We start from the raw sequence: 26,251 nt of genomic DNA on the forward strand, positions 1-26,251 counted from the left end.
TCAAGCCCTGATGTCAGTGAGAATGAGTTCCAGTATCAATAGTCTGAGGGCAAAGACACTTGTGGTTGAAAAAATTAAATAGAGTTTGGTGGTTTTCTCCTGAGTCTGCTTGGGAGATGAATGTATAATGATTAGGATACATTTCTTTTTTATTAAAAAAAAATGACTTCTAGAGCAATAGATTTATTTAAATATTCTCTACAAACTCAAACATGTTTCTTTCTCTTTTTTTAAGATTTTATTTATTTATTCATGAGAGACACAGAGAGAGAGAGAGGCAGAGACACAGGCAGAGGGAGAAGCAGGCTCCATGCTAGGGAGCCTGACATAGGACTCGATCCTGAGACTCCAGGATCATGCCCTGGGCTGAAGGCAGTGCTAAACAGCTGAGCCACGGGGGCTGCCCTCAGACATGTTTCTAAAGAAAAAAGAAAACACCAGCAACAAAACGCAAAAGATTGAAGGAGACAACTAAAATAAACAAGCACACATATATATGCCATCAGGTGTTTTTCTTGCTGCCTCCGAGCTCTTCCTGTTCAGTATGACCCTTGAATATTTGAGAGGCATGATTATGAAGTTCAGGTTCCAGCATATATCCAGCATATATCCAGCAATATCTTTCCCCGATATTGATCCACTTATACCCATGTATTATTTCTTTTTTTTGCTTTCGGTGAGGGAGATAAATACTCTGTGTAGCAGAACAGTGGGTTACTGTGTACAGCAGGTACTGTGGATTTTAGCCAGGTCTATGAAGGACCAGGGTCACTGGCTCTCTTTGGGTTTCCTAGACTAGAGAAGAAGACAGGAACCAGGATGGGAAAATGGACATGCTGCATTTTAAACTGGAGCTTCCTCTGCAGTCCACGGAGCATGTTCTTGGTGTACAGCTCATCCTGACTTTCTCCTATCAATTGCACGTGAGTCTATTCCTTAGGGAAGCCCGTCCCTGCCTTTTTGTCTTTTTTTAAAGGTTTTATTTATTTATTTGAAAGAGAGAGAGAGAGAGGGAGCAGAGGAGGGGCAGAGGGAGAGGGAGAAGCAGACTCCTCATAGAACAGGGAGCCCGAAACAGGGCTCAATCCTAGGACCCTGGAATCATGACCTAAGCTGAAGACAGATGCTTAACTCATGGAGCCACCCAGGTGCCCCATGCCTGTTAATAGAACTGAGCCCTCTTTCTGATTTCTAGGAAAACCCATGCTGCAGAAGACTCTTCTGAGATATAGTTTGGAATTTAATTGAGGCAAATCATGGGTTTCTCATTGGAGTCGTATCAATGTGTGTGAGCCTTCGACAGCTCAGAGGGTTCTGGGCAGAGGGCTTCCTCTATGGCTAGGCAGGTGTTTGAGGGGCTGGCAGGCTGCCGCCACAGACAGGGATGCCAAGAGCCCACAGGCTTCTGATCTACCTGAACTTGTCTCTCCTAATGATTTCAGAGGATGTCCACGTTCGTGATGCAGAGCATGGCGTTTCTCCAATCGTCCTTCGCTGTGCCAGGGTCCCAGTTATATGTGAATGGAGAGCTGCGGCTGCAGCAGAAGCAGCCTCTGAGCAGTGGAGGCCTCGATGTCCGATACAACGTAAGGAGGCTTCATATTGTCCATCTCTTTTTGTTTCTCTATGTTACTGTTTTATCAAGTTCTTTGAAGAGGGAGACATGAATGTTAGAAATAGCATTTCTCTGTGGGTGGTACAGAAAAGGATTTCTGAGGAATTCTTGCCATGAATTCTTTCAAAATCTAGAGATAGATACACCTATATTTACATCTAAAAAGAGGGACGCCTGGGTGGCTCAGTGGTTGAGTGGCTGCCTTTGGCTCAGGTCCTGATCCCAGGGTCCTTGGATCTAGTCCCACATCAGGCTCCCTGCGAGGAACCTGCTTCTTCCTCTGCCTGTGTCTTTACTGTCTCTGTGTCTCTCATGAATAAATAAATAAAATTAAAATGTATTTAAAAGAGAGAGAGAGAACAAAAATCTGTCGGTAAGAACTAAAATATTTATTGTTTGTGGGTGTGTATGTGCACCCACGTGCCATATTCCAAGTGGTCCTTTTAATTGGGGAAGTCCTACTAACCACTGTTAGGGAGCATAATAATGTATGCCAGCCCTGAGTAAAGAGGTCACAAATTATCATCTCATTCAGCCATCACAGCTGCCCCACGAGATGCCTGCTCCTGTCGTTTCCCAGCTGTCCAGCCGCTTGTCCTGTCATGGTCCCCCTTGCTCCTTTCTAGCCAAACCGGCCCTTTTGCTGTTGCTCAAACCCACAGAGCAGCTCCTGCCCTTCCCCCCCCAAGCTTTCCCCATTGACCTTTCCCTCTGCCACGTAACTGCATAGCTTGCTCTAGGTAACTGCATAGCTTGCTCTAGGTAACTGCATAGCTTGCTCTAAGGCTCCATTCAGGTCCCTGTTCAAATGTCCCTGAGCACCACCCTTCCCTGACACTTCTATCTATTCCAGATACATGGATTTATAGTCCCTCTACCTGTAGTCAATATAAATTTAAATAAAAAGGAGGGGAGGAAAAAAAAAAAAAAAAAAAAAGGAGGGGAGGCTATAACTATAAACTTGTTATTTGAAGGTTTATATATTAGATTATATCAATTGGAACGTGATATTAGAAGGCAGGAGATTGTTTCCTTCTTCCAAAGATCGTTTGCTAGTTCCATCTCTGCATTTAAAAAACGTAAATTACAGAGCATACAATATGCTTATTATTTGCACTTGATCACGTTTATATCTACATTTAAAAGTGGTAAATTAAGAGCATCCAAGGAGAAGCAAAAAAAGAAAAAAAAGACAAAGGAGTTGAAAATATGGTCTCTTAAAAAAAAAACAAAGGAATTATTGTTCCTCTTGGAATAGACAAGGGTATTTTATAATAAACTGTAAGAGTTGTTAAAGGTGGATATTGACCCCTTTTCCTATCTCTGTAAAATGGAAGACTGAGGAGTGCCTGGGTGGCGCAGTCGGTTGAGCATCCAACTCTTGGTTTTGGCTCAGGTCATGATCTCAGGGTCATGATACCAAGTCCTGTGTTGGACTCCGTGCTCAGCTCAGTGTCTGCTTGAGTTTCTCTCTCCTTACTGTTTGCCTCTCTCACTTGTGCTCTCTCTCTCTCTCTCACTCCAAAGTAAATAAATCTTAAAAAAACAAAAAAACAAAAAACACCAGAAGACTGAATGTAGATGATTTAAATTGTTGCATGGTGGGCAGGGGGTAAAGGGTTGGTGGTCACCATCTCTCCATTTGTAAAAAAAAAGGATTACCTATGTAGGAGTAGGTCACCAGGTACAAGAGGGTAGTCCTTGAGATCAGCCTGGGTGGGTGGAAGGGTGGAAAGAGGAGTGGAGAAGTGGCTGGGGGCTTATCCCACATCCTCCTGCTGTTTCCCAGGTATCCGTAATCAACGGGACCAGTCCTTTTGCCTATGACTACGACCTCACCCACATTGTTGCTGCTTACCAGGAAAGGAATGGTGAGTCATAGGTACAGTTCATTCAGCCGCTTCTCAAGGACCTTCCAGATTAGTGAGAACATTGGAGCCCTTGTCATGATGAAAGTATCAATACTGGTGAATACTCCGTGATGGGAGGGGAACAAGCTACCCAGATTTATCCTTTGCCTCCTAATCTAAAGACCCACAACCCTACCTCCACCACACTACTCTTAGAGTCTAGCAGGTAAGTGCTGATTTATGTGCCATATTTATTTATTAAGTGCCACATTTATCTCACCACTGGCTTGATGTATTTCCTTTTTTACATAATTGAGTTGCTCCCCACCATACCTACAAAAGAAGCCAAAGACAAATTGTTATCCCTAGTTTTCAGATAGAATGAAGGAATGTGAGTGACTTACCCCATGTAAGCAGTGGAGGTAGAGCAGAAGGCCTAGGCTGGAAGGCAGAGTGTGTCCATCCCTTACAGAGGAAAGGCTCTCAGGCCAGCCCAGGTGTTTGACTCAGCACGTTTGGCTGGTTGGTGGTCTGAGGTTTTTCTCTGAAGGCATCTGAAGCATTACTTGGCAACAAGATATCATGAATACTGTACACACATACTTATCAAGTTTGGAGACTGCAGTTCCAGTATTTCTTCCTGATTTTTTCGTAATGCATTGATGGCATTATTCCAAAACTAAAGGAATTTTAAAACAAAACCACTCATCTACAACTTTTCTTTGTTTATTTCTTCCAGTCTTTGTCCATAGCAGATTTTTTTTTTTTTTTTAGATTTTATTTATTCATAGAGACACAGAGAGAGAGAGAGGCAGAGACACAGGCAGAGGGAGAAGCAGGCTCCATGCAGAGAGCCTGACACGGGACTCGATCCAGGGTCTCCAGGATCGCACCCTGGGCCAAAGGCAGGCGCTAAACCGCTGCGCCACCAGGGCTGCCCCATAGCAGATATTTTTATACAGCTCTTGTCGTAGTTTAGAAACATTTTAGGATCCAATTTTTTTTGTACTTCGTAATATAAATATTTCCCCACGCTGCTACAAAGTTTTAATTGGTATTATTTTTAGTGGTAGTATAGGATTCCTTTACTTAGCCATTCAGCAATTGTAGAAGAATATATAGACGGTTCCAAGTTTGTTTGTTTGTTTTAAGATTTATCTATTTGAGGGAGAGAGAGTGTGGGTGGAGGGGCAGAGGGAGAGGAACAGAAATCCTCAAGCGGACTCCCGGCTGAGCACAGAGTCCATGCAGGGTTTGATCCCATGACCCTAAGATCATGACCCGAGCCGAAACCAAGAGTTGATGCTTGATGCTTAATTGACTGAGCCACCAGGCACCCTCACCATTCTGTTTTTAACAAAAAAATTTTAAGTAGGTTCTACACCCAGCATGGAGCCCAGTACACAGGGCCTGAACTCATGACCCTGTGATCAAGACCTGAGCTGAGATTAAGGGTCAGACGCTCAACTGACTGAGCCACCCAGGGGCCTTTTAATATAAATATTTTGACAAGTATTTTAACAAATTTGTGAGCAACTTTGCATATTCAGTTCTCTTTCCTTTTGAATCATTTCTTTGGAATAAGTTCTAACGTTCGGAATTTGCCTGAGAGGTAAAAAAGTACTTTTATAGCCCTGATTATTTTATTGAGAGAGCATTCATGGATTAACTTCTGCTTATATTACAGTAACCACCATCCTGCTGGACCCCCACCCCATCTGGCTGGTGGGAAGGGCTGCTGAAGCTCCATTTGTCATTAATGCTGTCATCCGATACCCAGTAGAAGTAATTTCATATCCTTTCAGTTAAAGAGCCACAGTAGCTCAGTTTCCAAAAAGGAGGGTTCCTCCGTCATCCCCAAAAGCAACAGATGTGGGAAGCCTTTGATTGGAAACTGCTAAGGTATCGTGGCCCCGCTCAAATGACTCCATCTGCTGTTCATACAGGGGGAATAATACTCATTTCCTCTTCATATTTCTCTCTGGGCAATTCTTCAGGTCAAAATCATCCATATTTATATCTTAATCCTCTTTTATCATCCCTTTTATATTAAGGGTATTTGAAACATTTTTGCCATTTCCCGTCTAAACTAAACCTTTGGTTTAACTTCCACTTAGAAAATATCATCTGGGACTCCTTAACTCTCTGTACATATCTACCAGGATTCTGGGAAATGATCAAGTTTGCCTGGATCCAGTATGTCAGTATCCTGCTTATCTTCCTCTGGGTGTTTGAAAGAATCAAAAGATTTGTGTTTCAGAATCAGGTGGTGACCACAATCCCTGTCGCAGTAATGCCCCAGGGAGAAACATATAAGGAGCACTTATCATAAGAAGACCACTTGTGAGAACTAAGCAGGACCCTGGCTACCTCCTTATTGTCTGAGAACTGCCATCTTAAGAAATTTTTGCAGAGAGCCCATGGACACGTGCCAGTGTGTATGCTTTTCCTATCAGAGACAAAGCACAATCCTTTCTCATTTTTCTCTATACAAATTCCGTATTTTGTAAGCACCTCACCCGGGACTAGTTTGTAGAAACATCTGAGGGTTCCTGAAAGCTATAATTTGCTTCTTTTTTTTTTTTTCCTTGCCTTAGGCTTCAATTTCAGGAGACAACTACAGTCATTTTAGAACTCTTGGAAAGAATCCCATCTCTAGTCGAGCAAAGACTTTTCCTCTCTTGAACTGAGAAACATGCTATGCATTTCTTCCCACTATTGTAAACCACTTTTTACTCTTTTCAGGTCTCTCTTGTGAGAGATGTGCAAATCAGTAAGTAGCACTTTCCACTACTGAGCATCAAAATTTCCCACTCAAAACTTTGGTTTCCAGCACCGAGAGGCCATGAAGGGGAGAATGGAAGCGCCCGAGAGCACATACACGAACACGTGTATGGGTGGGTGACTCCAGGACACTAGGACCATCCACCTGCCCTCCGGCTAACAGACAGTCGTCTTATCATTATTAGCTCAGCTGAGCGGCCCTTTATCCCTGCCCTGCCATGGCTGGCTTGTTGCCCTGCCTTTCGCCCTTTCTGTGCCCCTGGAACAGCAGGCTTCAGCCAGAGTGCTGTTTCGTTCACAATCCCCTCGGCAACAGTGGGGGAAGTAAGGATTGCAACCGCAGTTTCTTTCTCTGGCCCTCATCCAACAGCCTGGACAGTTGCCACTCCTCCTCCTTGACAGCCCTCCCCTTTCTCGAAAAGGACGTGGGTGACAGAGGAGCTGTTGTTGGTATTGGCTCCCACTGCCAACAACCACAGAGTTTATTTGGAGGGCTAGCGAGCGGGAAACCCAGCACTTGTATTTCCCTTGATGAAGGAACAGGGTGCCCATCAGAATGAGCGGCTTTGGGGCGGACACACAAGGTGCAGCAAGGGGATAAAGAGGATGCTCACCCAGGCAACTTAATCTGGCCTGGCCATTAGCAGAATGTCAAGTAGTCCAGCAGGTTCACCCTCTTGCCTAAGTGAGCGTCTGTAGGATGGGACGACTGAATGCGGCTCTGTCGCGCGTGAAGACTAGTTCTCCATTCTTGCCTTGAGGAAACAAACCGTCCTCAAAGGATAAATGGATCTACTTTATGATCCTGAGATATCATTGACACTGAGACATGCCTGCTCTGATCCATGCTAACATACTCCTCGGTGAATGCTGCAGTTTACCTTGGAGATTCAGTTGTTTCCAAAGCACCTTTTCTTCCAGGCTGACCAAAATAAAAGTTTTGGAAACAGCTGTTTTGAAGTATTCAAGCACAAAAAATAGCTTAACACTGGCCCCTCTGCCTTTTCTTGTAATATCTAGGGCTGTTTATATACCTAAGCATTTTTTTTTTCTTGAGGTAGAAATGAAAAAAAGGGTTTCTGGATTGAATCACAAAAAGGTAATGAGATATGGAAAAGAGCTAAAGACATGATAAACACTGCTTTGCATTTTGTTAAATTATTTTAATGCAAAATTTGTATAAAGAACCATGATATTTTTTCTACCTTTCTAATTAAAATACTCAAAACGGAAGGTTTCTTGTGGCTTTTTCAAGAGTTTGGAAAGGGGGTGGGGAGGGCAGAGGTTGCGCACACTTCTCCGCGTTACTCACCGGCAGCTATATGTTGCCAGGTCTCTGCCCAAAGACCTTGGAACTTTTGTTAGCTCTTTGGCAAGTCCCCTGGTCTGGCCCCAAGTACTTGTGAGTTTTTGGTGGAATCCACATAGCATGTGGAAAACACAGGCTGGAAAATTACAGCTGTGTCTGGTGAATATCAAATTATTTACAGATCAGATGTTGGTGGCTTCTGAACCGGAATGAAACAATGTACCTGCGAGAGGGAGAAAGGTGAGTAATACACAGGATTTTACCAAAGGAGCTGTAACTCAGAGCTAAGTCAAGGTTTGAAACAATTAATATTTGTTGATTGGGATGGGGGAGATCTCTAATTTTGCACAATGATTATCCAGTTTCTGTGACTCAAGTGAGGCTCCTGAGCCCCTGCTTAGGTCCCATCATCTAAAAATTTGGTCTTTTTTTCTTTCTCCTATTCATGCTTCTTTTTTTTTTTTTTAATTTATCATTTATTCTTTTAAGAGAGTATGAGGGGAGGGAAAGGAAGGAGAGGGCCAGAGGAAAAGGAGAAGCAGATGCCCCCTAGAGCAGGGAGCCCTGCAGGGATCACCACTTGAGTGGAAGCAGAATCACCCAGGTGTCCCATCATGTTCATGCTTTTTTAAAGATGTCTTGTTTCTTTCTGACCAGATAAATTCTAAATGCCTATTGGCAGAAAATGTAGTTACAGAAACCTGAAGAAAATAAGTTGTCCTTAGACGTCCCATTGGTATTCTGATACATGTCTTTCTATTGTACTGTTTCTAATTTTTTCACTGTAATAACAACACTTCTATGAACTTTGTGTATAAATCCTTGTTGCCGTTTCTTTCCTTAAAATAGATTCTGGAGGGGTGCCTGGGTGGCTCAGTAGTTTAAATATCCAGGTCTTAATCTCAGGGTCCTAAGTTCAAGCCCCATGATGGGCTCCTGCTGGGTGTGGAGCCTACTATTAAAAAAAAAAAAAAAAAAAAAAAAAAGATAAATCCTAGAAAGGAATTGCTAATTCAAAAAGCTTATGGCTGTTCTTAAGGATTTAAGTTCATGTTGCCAAACCGCATCCTGGAAAGAATGCACTAATTTATAGTCCCAGCAGCAGAGGCTTCTTTTAGATCCCACCACGAACTGCAAGAGGTCAGAATTCTCTTTTCCAGATGCCTGGACTCTGGTTATCTGGGTGGGGGAGGGCCTGCTTTACTTACTGAAACTTACCCTGTATTTATCCGGACCTGCTCTCAAGGCCGGACCTCTGGATCAGGCTAGAACGGAGCGGGGAGCCAGCCCCGGGTGTCAGGTCCCAGTCGGCTGCTGCTCGGGGAGGCCGCGCGTGTCCGCCTGGCATCCAGAGGCCTCGGACCGGGCGCAGGTTAGCCGAGGCCGGGGGCTGGGGCGCGGCCTGGCTCCCGAGTCGCCTCGCCGCGAGGATGCACCGAGGGCGCGGAGGACGCCGGCTCAAGGAGGGGTCTCCTTGCCCGGGACGCGCGCGGGAGGCCGCTTTCGTGGCGGGTCGGGAGGCTGAGAGGGAGCGCGAGCCCTTCGACGTCCTCCCGGCCCGGGCCCACCTGCGCCCGCCCTCCCCGGGTCCCCCGGCGCCCGCCCCGGCGCCCGCCCCTCCCCCGAGCTGGGGACGGTGGCGGGAGCCGGGGGCCAACCAGCTCCCTCCTTCCTTCCGTCCCTCCCGCCTCGGCTCCCGCCCGCCGGCTCCGGGACCGCAGCCACGTCTGAAAGCGCCTCATTGTGCGCGCTCTCCTCGGCGGCGGCGCGGGGCGGCGGCACCCGGCACGCGGGGGGCGCGGGGGGCGCGCGGGGACTCGGGGGGCGCGCGGGGCCGCGGGGGGCACGCGGGGACTCGGGGGGCGCGCGGGGCCGCGGGGGCGCGCGGGGGCGCGCGGGGGCGGAGGTCCAGGGCCCGGGCAGGGGCGCGCGAGTCTGCGTCTGGCCGCTGCCCGGCGACTGCACCCCCACCCACCCCACACCCATCCCGTCCCCACGACGCCTCGCGTTTGCCAAGACCCTCCTGCCCCGGTGCCCGCTCCCCGCCGCCCGAGAGCTCCCGGTGCCTCCGACGTCGGTATCCGCCGCCCGGCGCCCGTCCTCCCCGAGCCTTCTCGCGGGTGTCCCCGGGAGCCCCTCGCCGGCCCTGGGAGCCTGCGGAGCGCGTCGGCCCCTGCGGACCCTCCGGCGAAGCCTGGCACCGGGAAGCGGCGAAGTCGGGGGCTCCTGCGGGACCCGGGAGAGAGGTGCCGCCTCCGCGCCGCGCCAGCTCGGGCCGGGGCGCCCGCTGCGGGGTACGTTGCTCGCTGCTCTCTCGGCCCGGGGCACCGACCTAGCCGGCAGTCGGGTCTGGGAGACGATCAGAACGAGGCAAGGACCCTGCGACTCCAGGCGCCGGCTGCAAAGTGCGTTCCTGCGGCTTCCGCTCACCTGAGATCGCTGCTGGGGATCCCCAGACTCCCGAAACGTGAGATTCCAAGGGCAGGGAATTGATCTAGGAAGCTTTCCCCACGGAACTCTCCGGGGAGAGCAGCTTGGTGAGTGAACTTAGAGCCCCAGGCAGCTGAACCCGAGTCTGGTGGCCCCTGTTTCGGCTGCTGGATCTTGGGCAACAGTGAAGACGTCTCCTGGCCTCCGCACACAGTAACTTTCCTTTCTCTCTGGGTCTTGTGCGGGAGCTTTGCGGGTGGGATGCCCGAGGCCTACGGGCGGAAGGGCTTGGCCGCCGGGAGCTGAGGGGGAGTGTGCCGAGCACCCGAGCTCGGGAGAAGAGTGCGCGGCTGCTAGAGCGTGGGCCGAGCTGAGGGTTCGGCGGTTCCTTTTACCCCTCTCCCACCCGCGGGGCAGGCGCTTTACAGCGGCCTTTACAAAGGAGCCAGCCCAAGCACCAAGACCTGAGGGGTGCCTTGCTCAAAGTCACACCTCAGTGGGGCAGAGGCAGAAATTGCACCCCGTCTGGCTTCAGAAGCCAGTCTTCCAGCCATTATTTGCTGCTACTTTGCATGTACATGTTCTGTCCCTGCCCGGGCTTGCCACATTCTGTTGCTAGGATGCTGGGTCACTTCAGCCAGGCCACACTGTTGTTCTTGAGCTTTCCTTATGAAGAAGCTTTCGATGGGATCCCTAGAATATAGCTGTAACCCCGGATTTGAAAGATTGAACAAACACAAGCATATTATGTGGCAAGATATTGTTCTAAAAGCTTGAGCAATATTATTAACTCGTTGAATCTTCAGAGCAGGTCCTGACTTGAGTTATATTACTTCCTCTATTTTATTTTATTTTTTTAAAGTAAGCTCTAAGCCCAATGTGAGGCTTGAACTCATGACTCCAAGATCAAGAGTCACAAAGCTCTATGGACAGCCAGCCAGGCAAATTTTCCCCCTTTTATAAAACAACAGGTGCCAAGAGATTAATAAGTACCTTGCCCAAGATCACACAGTCAATGATCAAATGGAGTTCATGAGGGATCCCTGGGTGGCGTAGCGGTTTGGCGCCTGCCTTCTGCCCAGGGCGCGATCCTGGAGACCCGGGATCGAATCCCACATCCGGCTCCCGGTGCATGGAGCCTGGTTCTCCCTCTGCCTGTGTCTCTGCCTCTCTCTCTCTCTGTGACTATCATAAATAAATAAAAGAAAAAAAATATTAAAAAAATCAAATGGAGTTCATGAGCCACTGGGCTATTCCTACTCCCTGTCACCGGACAGCATCCTGCTTCTAATCTAGTAAGGGGAGATAAGAACAGAAATACATGAATAAGAGTATTCCACATGGCGATAGTAGCATTGACAGGTGTTTCTCAGTATCACCTAGTACTCGTGCCATGTTGAAATTTCCAACTGCCTCAAAGATATCTTCTTGCACTTGGTTTGTTTGAATCAGAATCCAAACAACGTCCACACACTGCATCTGGCTGTTATGTGTTTTGAGTCATCTTCTAAGACAGCCCCTTCCTTTTTTTTTTTTTTAATGTAATTGAATTCTAAGAATTATTTAATTCTCAAAAAATAATAAATTAATCAAAAGGTTAAAAAATATACCAGAGAAATTCCAGATTATCCCATTAGATGACTCAGTCAACACCTGGAGAAACACAGGAGGATGTGCTAAATGTGCACTCCGTACCCCCATCCCCTGCATATGTTACTTCAGAAAGGGGGCGGGAGCCCCTGCGCTTCAAGTCTCCCTAGCTGTAAGGCTCTATGATTAGGTCCTGTGCAAAGGGCGTTTTGAGGATCCCCAAAATTCAGAGCCAGGGAAAGGTGTTCTGTGTTATCAGCTCACTTGCTCTCAAATGCCCCCAGGGTGGCTCGGAGCCAGGGAGACTTAAGAGTCCTTTCCTGGACAATTTGATTTCATTTCCCAATAGATTCCTGCAAGCAAATCTGTTTCCTCCAGCAGCATCTGGCCTGTGTGACTCCAGCTTCCCTGCCTCGGGCTAATGCCACGGAGCCACTCATTAGCACTGGCAGAGAGATAGCAGATGTGGCCCGGGCTGGGCTTAGGCCGGATTCCCAGGTGACGGTGGGCTTGGGGATCTTGATACCCTTCAGTGCATAGGAAATAATTCTCCAGCCCATGCTTCTGTCCTCCTCTGGCCCACTGGTACCCAGGTGAGCTGGGAGATGGATTTGCAGGCACTTCTCCTTCTGCAATGAAAGCTGGAGCAGGCAAATTCTATCCATGCCTCCTGTAACCAATGTTATGCTTCTATAATTGCCAAGGTAATACAAGTCTATCGTAGACTGGAACCTGGAAAAGCAAAGCACTAAGAAGAAAAAAATTACCTGTAACCTGGCCGTAGAAAGATAACTACTAATATTTAGTACGCATCCTTCCAGATTTCTTCTATACATTTTTGTGGATTTTTTTTTAAAGATTTTATTTATTTATTCATGAGAAACACACAGAGAGAGGCAGAGACATAGGCAGAGGGAGAAGCAGGCTCCTTGTGGGGAGCCTGATGTGGGACTTGATCCCAGGACCCTGGGATCATGACCTGAGCCAAAGGCAGACCCTCAACCACTGAGCCACCCAGGTGTCCCTGTAGGTTTTTGTTTTTTTTCTTACTATTGTATTTATTTAATTGAGAGAGAAAGAGGGAGAGAGAGAGAGAGAGAGAGAGAACATGAATGGGGCAAGGAACAGAAGGAATGAGAAGCAGACTCCTCACTTAGCAGGGAGTCCCCCATGTGGGGCTCCAACCCAGGACCCCAGGATCATGACCTGAGCCAAAGGCAGATGCTCAACCAACTGAACCACCCAGGTGTCCCTTGGATATATATTTTAGATGCATTGCTGCATCACATAGTAACCCTATGTTTAAACTTTTGAGGAACTACCTGTTTTCTGCAGGAACTGCACCATTTCCACCACCCCCCCCCAGCAGTGCATGAAGATTCCCCACCTTCTCACTAATTCTGGTTATTATCTATCTTTTTTATTTTAACCATCCTAGTTGATGGCGAGTGGTCTGTCTTTACAGTTTTGTTGTTTTTTCTTTTTAAAGATTCGATTTATTTGAGAGAGAGAGAGTACAAGCAGAGGGAGGAGTAGGGAGAGCAAGAGGGAGAAGCAGGCTCTCAGCTGAGCAGGGAGCTTGATGTGGGGCTTCATATCAGGATCTTGGGATCATGACCTGAGCCAAAGGCAAACGCTTAACCAACTGAGCTACTACCCAGACACCTCCCATTATAATTTTTTTTCCATTATAATTTTTTAAAAAGATTTTATTTATTCATTCATGAGAGACACACAGAGAGAGAGAGGCAGAGACATAGGCAGAGGGAGAAGCAGACTCTCTGTGGGGAACCTGATGAGGGACTTAATCCCAAGACCTTGGGATCATGACCTGAGCTAAAGGCAGACCCTCAACCACTGAGCCAAAGGCAGACCCTCAACCACTGAGCCACAGGCATCCGCCCATTATAGTTTTGTTTGGCATTTCCCTAATGACTAAAAATGTCAAGCATCGTTTCATGAGCTTGTAGACAATTTGTATATCTTTGGAGAAATGTCTACTCAGATCTCTTGCCCATTTTTCAATTGGGTTGTGTTTGTTTCTATATTGAATTGTAAGAGCTCTTTATATATTCTGGATCCCTTGCTACACATATGATTTGCAAGTACTCTCTCCCACCTGGGGGTGTCCTTTCACCTTTTTAATGATGTCCTTTGATATTTGTATATATTTTTATATTTGTGCATTTTTAACACACTGTATGTTCTAGTACTTGTGCGTTATCCACTCAACACTATGTAGTTAAGAGCTCTAAAGTTAGATGGCTAGGACTTAAATTCTGACTCAGCTGCTGTGTGGTCTTTTAGGCAAAAAAAATTTTTTTTTGGAGATTTATTTATCTATTTATTCATGAGAGAGACAGAGAGAGAGGCAGAGACACAGGCAGAGGGAGAAGCAGGCTCCCTGCAAGGAGCCCATAGGCCTGGATCCCAGGACTCTGTAATCAAGCCCTGAGCTGAAGGCAGACGCTCAACCACTGAGCCACCCAGGTGTCTGCTTTAGGCAAGTTTCTTAATCTTTCCAAACCTTAGTTGCCTCTTCTGTAAAATAGGGAAGAGTATCAGGTCCATGTCAAAGGGTTGTTCTAAAGATTAAATCAGAAGATGGGCAGAAAAGTCATAGCATATAGGAAGCCCTCAACAGATGGTATTTACTGGTGTTCCATGTTTCCAGTCCACCATAGACATGCATCCTTCTCTCCTCCCTTGCTTTTCTATCTCTCTCTCTCTCTCTCATTTTTATTTTTTCTCTTTCCCTCCTTTTCAACCTTTTCCCTAACAGATGCCCTAGACTCCATTAGAACTGGTTTGCCCCCAGGGGTGGCCCTTGATGCCAAGAGTCCACTGATCCTTCATCTGGAATCTGTTTTTTCTAGTCCTTGGGATTCCTGAACAGGGATGGCCTCCAGCTGATGCCAAACAGAGAAATCTGAGCCATGAATTTGTACCTAGTGTTATATTTCACTCCCTTAGATACCCTGCCAGGGCCGGGAGAGGCTGCGCACAGGAGATGCTGCTGAGTGAGGGGTATGCAGAGCTGGGGTACAGGTGAGGATTTCCCAGAGAGCTGGGTTCCTGGGCTTGCATCAGTCTGATGCAGTCCTGAGTGCATCAGTCTGTGGAGCATCAGACTCTTGATCACAGCTCAGGTCTTGATCTCGGGGTTGTGGGTTTGAGCCCTGCATTGTGCTCCACATGGAGCCTACTTAAAAAGTTAAAATGCTTAGCAGGAAGAAACATGGGGCACATGGGGAATTCCCCCCCTTTGGATTTGGATCACAGAGTATCTGACTTCCATTAAGCAAATATTTATTCTTCATAAATCTTATTTACTTGAGAGAGAGAGAGAGTGAAAGCGAGAGAGCAAGAGCATGATCAGGGGGAAAGGGAGAAGCATGTTCTCTGCTGAGCAGGGGCCCAATGTGGGGCTCAACTCAGGCCTCTGGGATCATGACCTGAGCCAAAGGCAGACACTTAACTGACTGGACCACCCACGTGCCCCAGGCAAATATTTATTAATATCATCGACTCATTCAGTCTTCAGGGACATTCTTAGACATGATACTGTCTTATTCAGCCAGGATTCTTGACTTTTTATTGAAATATAACATAACATGCAGAAAAGAACACAAGTCATAAAAATATAGCTTGATAACACACTCAGGTAGTTAGCACCTCATCAAGAAACACAGTGTGACCTGCCCTCAGAAGTTCTATCCATGCTCACTACAGTCCTGCCCTCTCCCCACCCCACCCCACCAAGGGGACCCACTTTCTAAATAAAACACTTGGTTGTAAATGGCAGATATTGAACTCATGCTGGCTTTACTAAAAATGGAGCCTTTTCCCCAGCATGAGAAGTCCAACCGAATCCAGATGCTGCCAGCTGCCCATGTGCTCTCAGATTTTCTTTCTTTAGCTCAGTTCTCTTCTCTGCTGGCTTTGTAACTAGGGAGTTTCCCTCTTCCCTGCAAATCTACAAAAATACTGAGATTGGACTTGGGGCAGATGTCCATTTTTTTGTTTTTTAAGATTTCATTTATTTATTCATGAGGGACACAGAGAGAGAGACCAAGACGTAGGCAGAGAGAGAAGCAGGTTCCATGCAGGGAGCCTGATGCAGGACTCGATCCCAGGACCCCAGGATCATGACCTGTGCTGAAAGCAGATGCTGAACCACTGAGCCACCCATGTGCCCCAGATGTCCATTCCTAAGCCTATCACTTGATCGGGGGATAGTTTATGGAATATATAGATGAACCAGGCTTGAGACACATGATTCCTTAAGAACCAGGAAGTGGGCAGTCAGCCCCATGCAAACCACATGCACTTTGTGTGAGTGAGGGTGGTTCCTCAAAGAAAAATCTTGAGGCTGTTAGCAGAATAAGGAGGAACAGGTACCGAGTGGACCCAAGCAAAGCTTGTCTAGTGCACCTGTGTAGCGTGAGCCCCACACTGGGTGCCTGGGAACAGACACACTCACTTACAAAAAAAACTCCACAATCTTGACTCTCAAGTTGCTCACAGGCAAGAAGGGCAGAGTGATGCATGGCTTAAGAAAGGCACAGGTGGGCAGCCTGGGTAGCTCAGTGGTTTAGCGCCGCCTTCGGCCCGGGGTGTGATCCCAGAGACCCGGGATCGAGTCCCACGTTGGGCTCCCTGCGTGGAGCCTGCTTCTCCCTCTGTCTGTGTCTCTGTCTCTCTCTCTCATGAATAAATAAATAAAATATTGAAAGAAAGAAAGAAAGAAAGAGAGAGAGAGAGAAAGGCACAGGTGAGGTGTCTTGGGAGGAAGCTGAGATGACTCCTGGTGGGAGTCAGGGCTGGGCACTTAGAGCAGAGGAGAACATGGGTGTAATGATTCCAGGTGATCTGACACACAGGATGCTGAGTGGGGATTTTTGGGAAGTGAGGTGGGAAAACTGAAGGTTGCTGAGTAGGAGAACGACAGCATCAAATACAGCATAGGCGGCTCTGGTGGGTCTGTGCAATGTGAAATGCTGAGAGACACAGTGGGGGATTTTTCCAGAATCCAAGAGAGAAGTATGCAAGCCAGGACTAGCACAACCCTCCCCTGGCACTGGATAGTTGGGCCACTCACTCGGACTACCATCTGGTCCTTTGGCCACTTCATCGGTGTGTCCCTGATGCCTAGCTACATTGTCTGCTGTGATAAGGACGTTACACATTTGACCTCCTGGATTGATCATGCTCTTGCTCTCTCTCACACTCTTGCTCTCTCAAATAAACAAATTCTTTTTTTTTTTTAAGAGTTTATTTATTCATGAGAGACACAGAGAGGGAGAGAGAGAGAGAGGGGCGGAGACACAGGCAGAGGGAGAAGCAGGCTCCATGCAGGGAGCCCGATGTGGGACTCGATCCTAGGACTCCAGGATCATGCCCTGAGCCACAGGCAGACGCTCAACCACTGAGCCACCCAGGGATCCCTCAAATAAACAAAATCTTAAAGATAAATAAAGCAGCTAGAGGTAATTTCTACTTCCCAGGAATGTTGAGAGGATGCAGTTCAATCATGAAGAGAAAGGACTTATCCCAGTGCCTTCCTGACCTGTTCTTCCTAACTTTGAACCCTGAGGCAATTGAATTTGCTATCCCTAAGGCTTCTTATCAGAAAACTCTCCTGTAGGATCCGTAGGACCCTGCTGTCTCTGGATACTCTGCATGGGGTAGGATGTGTTAATTCCCTTCCTAGTTGTTGAGTTCCAATTAATAGGATCAGATATCAGTTCTGTATTGTGTGAGTCACCTAAGAAAACCTCTGGTTTCTCTGGAGGGTAGGTAACAAGCACATTGGCCTGCATTCAAGATCCTCCCTAGCCAGGAAAGGGCTGGGCTGGCCAGGGCGGCTGTGTTTGGGCCAAACTCAGGATCCAGTGCTCTGCAGGGATTTCGTAGGAATGGGCCAAATGACTGTAATGGGAAAGCACTAGGAACTTTGAGATGGAAGTCCTGGGTTGGGGGTCCCACTTGCCCTGCTGTCTTTCCAAACCTTGGGTCCTTCACAGAAATAATGGAAATCATAATGTCCACCAAAGGAGCAATTGAGTTAAATCACAGCATCTACACTTGTGTGAGGTTCAGGACGCAGTGCTGGAGTCAGTAGCAGACCACAAAGCTGCCGGCCGTCCTCCACCTACTCCGGAAGCCTCCAGATAAGTGAAATCTGCTCACGATTTAGATCTGGCTTCTGGTGGTGATGTGGACAAAGGAGGGGCCTTAGTGGGGAGTAAATGCTGTGAAAGCACAGAAGGCCCCTTCCTTCCAAAGCTGCTCTTCCCTGAGATCGTGGCAAGAGCAACAGGTGCAAAGAAAAAACCCTGGGACCTTGGGGTGTGCGAACCTGGCTCAGTGTTCCTTTCACTCTGTGGGTCAAGTGCAACATTCTTAAGATCCATTGAAGGCCACAGGGATGGTTGGGACCAGAGGTGGTCACAGGAGATTCTGGGATTCCAGATGTAGGTGACCTCAGCGTGTCTCATCTGGGTAGAGACCTCCCAAGGTTCCTTCTCTCCCAACACAGCATCATCAACAGTAGCACGAGGTGGAGGTACGGCATCCGCAAGCCCTTCCTCATCTGTGTTGGTAGCAGCTTCCCCATGACAAGCCCGAGAGGCTAAATGTTATCATCCTCATTTTACAGAGGACAAGACTGAGCCTTGGAGAAGTCAAGTCATTTGCTCCAGGTTTCATAGCTCCTAAGTGGCTATGAGAGGGCCCACTGCCAGTCCTCTCTCCTCCACCCATCAGGAGACACCATCAATTCACACTCACTTGGAAAAATGTACCCAGCCCCTGGTCTGTGCCCAGCTCCAGCCAGGGGCTGGGTCGCTCTGTTCCCACCTGCAGAGAACTTTCTGTCCGCCTGGGAATGCAAAGCCCTCCCACGGTGCAGGGCTCCTTCCTCCTGTGAGACTGACCCAGCCTCCCTCCTGCTTTCTCAGGCTCTGAAAAACCTGCGGGCACCTTCCATGGATCTGTGACAAGTGTGCAGCTCTCCGGGCAGCCCTGGACTAGAGTGAGTAACCCCAGCATGGAAAGGGCAGAAAGGCCAGGAGCCTGCCTGCCGTCACCTCTCCCTTTACCGCTCTCTTCTGCGCCTTCACACGGCTCCAGAGGGTACCCTCCCCCTGGAGTCCGTGCATCCTCTAGCCCTTTCCTCCCTGTAGATGGCAACAGTTGGTGTTCTTTGTCTAGGTCATCATTTACTTTTAATAATAAAAGCTATTATTTGCTTGGTGAAAAGAAGTCCGGCCAACCCAGAAGCACACTGTGTAGAAAGGGCAAGTTACAGGAGTTACTACATGCCCTGCCCCCCAGACTCCTGTCATGACTCCAGTCCAGTATCAGTCCTCTTTTTACTGATGAATAAACTGAGTTACAGATTTATTAAGCGTTTGGTCCAGGATCACAGACTAGGAAGTGGCTGAGCCCAGTGAAGGAGTCAAATCACCCATCAAGCTGTTTTGCTGGGCATCCCTGGGTGGCTCAACGGTTTAGCGCCTGCCTTAGGCCCAGGGCGTGGTCCTGGAGTCCTGGGATCGAGTCCTGCATTGGGCTCCCTGCATGGAGCCTGCTTCTCTCTTTGCCTGTGTCTCTGCCTCTCTCTGTCTCTCTGTATCTCTCGTGGATAAATTAATTAAAAATCTTAAAAAAAAAAAAAAAGCTGTTTAGCTAAACAACCTAAAATGGTCTCCCTACAAAGGAAATTCTCAAGCAAAATGAAGGAATCCGTTTTAAAAATCATATTTCCCTCTCCAGAAAAAAGAAAGGAAGAAAGAGTAAGGCAGAGACAGAGAGAAGGAAAGATGAGAAAGACAGGAAGGAAGGCACTAGGGGTGAGCATGTATCTCCCATAGCATTCTGCAACTGGCCTCTTGCTCTGCATAGACAAGATCTTGGCTGACCTCTTAAAGTCCTGTTCCTGGGAGAGGGTCCACCTGAGACGGCTGCGGTCTGGGGAGCCCCCCCCCAGGTCGGGTGGTCGGTCGGGGCGGGGGTGCTCCCTGCAAGCAGCAGGCTGGCGCTGGGGTGCGGCGGGCCGCGGGCCGCGGTCCCTAATGCTGCCCCGCAGGGACACCTGAGATAGCTGCGGTCTGGGGAGCCCCCGCCCAGGTCGGGTGGTCGGTCGGGGCGGGGGTGCTCCCTGCAAGCAGCAGGCTGGCGCTGGGGTGCGGCGGGCCGCGGTCCCTAACGCCGCCCGGCTGCTCTCTCCCGCGCAGGCCCGGCCGGCGGCATGTGGCTGCCGCGCATCTCCAGCACGGCGGTGACCGTGCTCCTGCTGGCGCAGACGGGCATCCTGCTCTTCCTGGTCTCCTGGCCCAGGCCGCCGTCGCCCGCGAGCGGCAAAGAGCGGGTGCACGTGCTGGTGCTGTCCTCGTGGCGCTCGGGCTCGTCCTTCGTGGGCCAGCTCTTCAGCCAGCACCCCGACGTCTTCTACCTGATGGAGCCCGGGTGGCACGTGTGGACCACCCTGTCCCAGGCGAGCGCGCCGGCGCTGCACATGGCCGTGCGCGACGTGGTGCGCTCCGTCTTCCTGTGCGACATGGACGTGTTCGACGCCTACCTGCCGTGGCGCCGCAACCTGTCGGACCTCTTCCAGTACGCCGTGAGCCGCGCGCTGTGCTCGCCGCCCGCCTGCAGCGCCTTCCCGCGCGGCGCCATCAGCAGCGAGGCGGTGTGCAAGCCGCTGTGCGCGCGGCAGCCCTTCCGCGTGGCCCAGGAGGCCTGCCGCGCCTACAGCCACGTGGTGCTCAAGGAGGTGCGCTTCTTCAACCTGCAGGTGCTCTACTCGCTGCTGCGGGACCCCGCGCTCAACCTGCGCATCGTGCACCTGGTGCGCGACCCGCGGGCCGTGCTGCGCTCGCGCGAGCAGACCGCCAAGGCGCTGGCGCGCGACAACGGCATCGTGCTGGGCACCAACGGCACGTGGGTGGAGGCCGACCCGGGCCTGCGCGTGGTGCGCGAGGTGTGCCGCAGCCACGTGCGCATCGCCGAGGCCGCCACGCAGAAGCCGCCGCCCTTCCTGCAGGGCCGCTACCGCCTGGTGCGTTTCGAGGATCTGGCGCGGGCGCCGCTGCCTGAGATCCGCGCGCTCTACGCCTTCGCGGGCCTGAGCCTCACGCCGCAGCTCGAGGCCTGGATGCACAACATCACGCACGGGTCTGGGCCTGGCGCGCGCCGCGAGGCCTTCAAGACCTCGTCGAGGGACGCGGTCAACGTCTCGCAGGCCTGGCGCCACACACTGCCCTTCGCCAAGATCCGCCGGGTGCAGGATCTGTGTGCCGGAGCGCTGCAGCTGCTGGGCTACCGGCCCGTGTTCTCGGAGAAGGAGCAGCGCGACCTCACCCTGGACCTGGTGCTGCCGCGCGGCCCTAGCAGCTTCAGCTGGGCCTCATCCACAGACACGCACCCTGGACCTTAGCGGACGCCCCGCGGTTGTGGCGGTGGGGAGGGAGCCGGGCACACAGGGCCAGCCAGGGCTGCTATTGGAGGGGCCGGGAGTTTGGGAGCCCTCCCCCGTAATAGGAACAGACTGAGTCCCTAGAGCTCCAAGTTTCTTCCTTCTTGCTTCTGAATTTTCTTTTGAGTGCTCCTTAGCAGCTGGATTCCCGTCTGGCGCACACTTCATGGAAAGCAAAACTGTGTCCACACTTCTGGGCACAGGGAATGAGTTCAGGTGGGCTTGGCTGTACTCAAGTGCTTTCTTCCAAAGCCTGTTTTCCTTTTGGATGCATCGTCCAGCAGCTGAGAAGGGGACCCCAGCCCTGTTTTAGAGTAGAGGGGCATCGTGGTGAGGCCGGCTCTGAAATCTGTACAGCACCCCCACCCAACACACACACACACTCTGGACTTCGGTCCCCCATGCCCCACCGCCACACTCCAGCAAAGCAACTGGCCTTTATATTTACTTCTTTCTTTCAGCAAGAAATCAGACAAGATGCCTCTTATCTTGTGATCTCCCTGTGGCTTCTCTCTGCCCCATTACCTGCCCAGTTACCTGGGGTAAACCTTTGATTTGTCTTGACCCAAAGGATCCTACCCACAGAAATAAACATAGTAATTTTTGTTTACTGGACTTCACAGTCTGTAAAGTTGAACAAGTGAAATGCAAAACTGAAGGGACCTGTCCAAGGTCACACAATGAGGAGGATGAAGGGAGGAGGGGAGTTTTGCTCTGATGCTATAGTAGGAAGGAGAGGGTGAATCAGGCTTGCACAGACCTGTCTCCTTCGTGAAGGAGGGTCAGATTTTCCCATCTATCTGCACTAGGAAGAGTAAGCAGCTGTAGTTGGGGCCGCAGGTGCAGGATGCAGGAAGTGATGAGGTATCTGGGCCCAGAGTGCAGAGCCTAGGGAGCCTCCTGGATAAGCCTGGAGGGAGGCAGTGAAGGGGAATGGTAGTGGATGAAAAGGATAGAGAGGCCTGGACGGCAAGCCAGACAGAGCGTGTGGCAGAGCAAGAGGTTGGCATCAGGATCAGTGCCTGGAGGGCAGGTGGCAGGATGACTGTAGATAAATCTTGCCAGGAGGGCAAAAGAAAAATGGCTCTGCTGTGGTGGTTTTCGCTTGGTCCTCCCAGTCCAGGCCCTAGAGGAGAGCAGAATCCCTTTCCTACCTGTAAGCCCTGGCTCCAGCAGCAGAGACTTAATAAAGGGATGTTGGATGTGTAGAGGTCTTGGTCCTGAGTTCAGGAAATGAGAATGAGAGTTAGCAAGTGCCTAGTACGTGTTTAAAAAGGAAAAAGAGGAGGGGGAATAAACGCTCAAAGGACCCCTGAGAGGAACAGGGACGCAGATCTGAGTGCGCATAGACTTGGGGCATGGTGTTGGTGCTAGGACTGACATTTGCCAGAACTTGCATGCCTGTTACCTCTGGAAATGAATGGGCTGCCTCACTTGCCATCAGTTGCCAGAAGGGGTTCTGGAAGTTGCCAGCTTCTTTTTCTCAGCCCAAGTGTGGCCTTGGATTGGTGGGACCTCGGTTGTGCACCCCCATCCTTGCTGCAAAGCAGGCGGGCAACAGGGACTCTGGCACTTCTTTTCTTGCAAGGAGTAGAGAGATACTGACCTTGAAGCTGAAGCTTGAGGACATCTCACTTAAGGATCTGTAAAGCTGTAGAAGCTTCAGGCCCCATAAAACCTCCATCTGCCCCTTCACAATAACATGGGAAGGTAATTAGAACTCTGAATTTACTGGGGCACCTGGGTGGCTCAGTTGGTCAAATGCCTAATTTGGCTCAGGTCGTGAACCCAGGGTCCTGGCATGGAGCCCCACATGGAGCTTCCCACTCAGCAGGAGTCTGCTTCTCCCTCTCTCCTTGCCCTGCCCCCTGCTCCTGCTGGTGCTCTCTCTCAAATAAATAAATCTTTAAAAAATAACCATTTTTTTAAAACCCTGAATTTATTAATGGGGACTCTGCAACTTAGGAAGGTTCAGGCCACAGAGCTTAAAATACAGGACAGACCTCAAACTCACATCTCTGACTTCGGTGCTTATAGTTCTAACAAAGTGAACTGGATGCAGTAAAAGATCCCACTACAGGCTTGGAAAGCCACATCATTTCATCCAGTACTGACATGGCTCTCTAGGGGTGAGGGAGTCCTCCTGGCATTGGGCTGCAGATATCTTAAGGACCAGGACGTTGAAACGTATGGTATGCAGTGGGCTGGGGCACTGGGGCCCCTGTTGTTGGCCTCTTTTCTCCCTCCCTGCACCTCCCTGTCCTCTGCCCTGTGCTGGCCACTGGGGGTAAAAGCCAATCGGAATTGCCTGGAAGGAATGCAATGTCAACTGGAAGAGTCAGCCTAGGAATGTTCCTGGACAATGTGGTATGTTCAGGCAAAGAGGGATAAGCAAGAGGTTTGTGGTGCCAGAAGCCAAAAACGGGGAGACTCTGATCTCTTAATGGAGTCCAGGAAGGCTTTTGGGATAGCTCGAAGCCCAACCTGATAGCGGCATCACACAAATTTCATTTGCCCCTGCTCTGGTCACAGATTGTACTGATGGTCACAATTAATGCATTGATGGTCCTTACTGTGTGATTCATTCATCCTGGCTGGACACCCGAGGTCCCCCAAACGGGATGCCTGGCTCCCAGACTTGGCTCCGTGCATCTAATGTACCCTGGGCCTCTGGGTAAGTTCCCTGGCATATCGGATTCTAAGCAAGCCTGGGGGTGAACCCAGATCAGGTTTCAGGACAAGAACAGGCAGTGCCCAATTGAGTGCTTCAATGAGTCAGCGCAGTTCAGAACTTGGGGACAAAGTAGGGGGAGACCAGTAACAGACCTTGCTCTTGTGGAGAATGCAGACCCCAAATAAACAGTCCCACAGATAAACACGCAAATGTAAATGTCAATCGTGCTCTAAGAAGAAACAATAAGAATGGGGAGAGGATGACCTACTGAATCTAGGCTCATGAGGTAAGAGAAGCCCCTAAGACATGATCAAGTTTGTCTGTCTCTAGTAAAGATTCCTAGAAGTAGAACAACTGGATCAAAGACCATTAATGTCTTTAAATGTGAAACTGCCAAACTACTCTAAAAATGGAGTAACAACTCATACCCTCCAGAATGAGGTGAAGAAAGCTCTTCCCATCCCTCTTCTTCTAACCACCCCTACCTCACAAGTATCACCTGTACAGGTAAGCCAGTCATTTCATCCTTACTACTATTATTACGTGCTAAAAACAAATGAGCTTAACAAGCCATGAAAAGACATGGAGGAAATTGAAATGCCCATTATTAAGTGAAAGAAAAGTCAGTGGTTACATGCTGTACAATTCCAACTATATGACATTCTTGAAAAGGCAAAATTAGGGCAGCCCAGGTGGCTAGGCGGTTTAGCACCGCCTTCTGCCCCAGGACTGATCCTGAACACCTGGGATCGAGTCCTGCGTTGGGCTCCCTGCGTGGAGCCTGCTTCTCCCTCTGCCTATGTCTCTGCCTCTCTCTCTCTCTCTGTGTTTCTCATGAATAAATAAATAAAATCTTTTAAAAAAGAAAAGGCAAAACTAGGAAGACAGTAAAAAGGATTAGTGGTTGCTAGGGAATGGAGATGGGGAGGGGAAGGATTAATAGATGTAGTCAGGGTTTGGGGGGTAATGAAAATACTCTCTATGATACTATAATGATGGAAATGATGGGAATATGTTATTAGATATTTGTTCAAACCCATAGAATGTACAACTCCAAAAGCAAATTCCAAGGTACACTATGGACCTTGGGTGATTATGATGTGTGCATGTAGGTTTATCCTTGGTAACAAATGTACCCCTCTAGTGAGTGATATTGGTAATGGGAGAGGCCATGAATGTGTGAGGGCAGGAGGTGTATGGGACATCACTGTACCTTTCTCTCAATTATGTTATAAACCTAAAACTGTTCTTAAAAAGTTAAATCTTTTTTAAAAACTAGAGCAAAAGTATTGGTAGCTTCAGGAGGATGTGAGAGTCTGCTGAAATGAGAGGATTTGGCCAGTTACATGGAGACTGTCCACTTCAGACTGGACTTTCAATTTTCCTGGGGTGGGCAGTTCTTCAGCCAATCAAGTATTTTCTCACTTGGGGTAAGACTGGAGAACCTGGTTGGCCCTATAGTTCTTTTTTTTTTTTTTTAAGATTTTATTTATTTATTCATGAGAGACACACAGAGAGAGAGGCAGAGGCATAGATAGAGGGAGAGGCAGGCTCCCCACAGGGAGCCCGATGCAGGACTTGATCCTGGAACTCCGGGGTCATGCCCTGAGCCGAAGGGAGACGCTCAACCACTGAGCCACCCAGGAGTCCTGGCCTACAGTTCTGGTGCCCTTCTGATTCCAGTCTTCAAATCCTCCACATCTCCATTCATTTGTTCAACACACATTATGAATTAAGCACAAATCAGTGCAAAAGGAGGGAAGAATCACTGGGATTAGGGATGTATGTACATAGGGGTATGAGTTACAATTTTTAATCAGGGGATCAGGGTAGGTCTTATTAAAAAAAAAAAAGTGATATTTGAGCAAAGTATTAAAGGAAGTGAGTCAGTTAATTAAGGAGTAGCTACCAGTAGAGTGTCCCAGAGGAGGAAAAAGGCAATACAAAAATCCTAAAGAGGGAAACAATTTGGTATATTGGAAGAACAGCAAGAGGCTGGTGGGTCTGGTGTGGTGGGCCAAAAGGAGAGTGCTAGATGACAAAGTAATAAGAGAGAGGAGGTCAGGGGTGCCTGGGTGTCTCAGTGGGTTAAGGGTTTACCTTATGCTCAGGTCATGATCTTGGGGTCCTGGGATGGAGCCCTAGGCTGGGTTCCCTGCTCAGCAGGGGGTCTGATTCTACCTCTCTGCCTCTGCCCTCCACTTGTGCTCTCTCTCCAATAAATAAATAAAATCGAGAGAGTGAGAGAGAGAGGAAGTCAGATCATGTAGGACTTTATAGGCCTTGGTGAGGAGAGGACTTTGGCTTTTACTTGGAATTAGAGGGCATCCAAGGCCACTCTTGCTCTGTGGTACTCCTTTGTCAAACAAATACGCACATAATATTTAAAAATGTGTGCAATATGTCAGACATTTTTTAAAATAATAGAATAAGTACTCAGTTAAATAAATATTTCGTTATCTGGGACGCCTGGGTGGCTCAGGAGTTGAGTGTCTGCCTTTGGCTCAGGGCCAAAATC

At 49.1% G+C, this 26,251-nt stretch overlaps 2 protein-coding genes and 1 long non-coding RNA gene across 9 annotated transcripts in view; 2 read left to right on the top strand and 1 right to left on the bottom strand.

The window, feature by feature from the left end:
* TMEM231 (transmembrane protein 231) overlaps positions 1–7,482 on the top strand; it is a 20,284-nt gene extending 12,802 nt beyond the window's left edge. The window contains exons 3-7 of the mRNA XM_025426890.3: positions 795–923; positions 1,443–1,586; positions 3,405–3,486; positions 5,153–5,258; positions 5,617–7,482. Of these exons, the coding sequence (XP_025282675.1) occupies positions 795–923; positions 1,443–1,586; positions 3,405–3,486; positions 5,153–5,258; positions 5,617–5,797 (642 nt within the window). The 3' untranslated portion in view covers positions 5,798–7,482. The remainder of the gene's footprint in view (positions 1–794; positions 924–1,442; positions 1,587–3,404; positions 3,487–5,152; positions 5,259–5,616) is intronic.
* Positions 6,451–8,907, bottom strand: LOC125755169 (uncharacterized). The gene is made up of 2 exons (XR_007410976.1): positions 8,777–8,907; positions 6,451–7,781 (listed from the first exon to the last, which is right to left on the bottom strand). It is a non-coding gene; the product is annotated as an uncharacterized LOC125755169 (long non-coding RNA).
* On the top strand, positions 7,660–22,976 carry CHST6 (carbohydrate sulfotransferase 6). Of its 7 annotated transcripts, XM_025426884.3 has the most exons (4): positions 9,458–10,095; positions 14,552–14,626; positions 18,541–18,614; positions 19,819–22,976. In XM_025426884.3, the coding sequence occupies exon 4, from the start codon at positions 19,833–19,835 to the stop codon at positions 21,018–21,020; it is 1,188 nt and encodes a 395-aa protein (XP_025282669.1). In that variant the 5' UTR covers positions 9,458–10,095; positions 14,552–14,626; positions 18,541–18,614; positions 19,819–19,832; the 3' UTR covers positions 21,021–22,976. The 7 variants fall into 7 exon arrangements, with proteins under 7 accessions (XP_025282673.1, XP_025282672.1, XP_025282669.1 ...); XM_025426888.3 differs by lacking the exons at positions 9,458–10,095; positions 14,552–14,626 and adding an exon at positions 7,660–7,798; XM_025426887.3 differs by lacking the exons at positions 9,458–10,095; positions 14,552–14,626 and adding an exon at positions 8,823–8,930.
* The last annotated feature ends 3,275 nt before the right edge of the window (positions 22,977–26,251 follow it).

The sequence above is a fragment of the Canis lupus genome, chromosome 5, assembly GCF_003254725.2.
Source record: "Canis lupus dingo isolate Sandy chromosome 5, ASM325472v2, whole genome shotgun sequence".
NCBI classification, from domain to species: domain Eukaryota; kingdom Metazoa; phylum Chordata; class Mammalia; order Carnivora; family Canidae; genus Canis; species Canis lupus.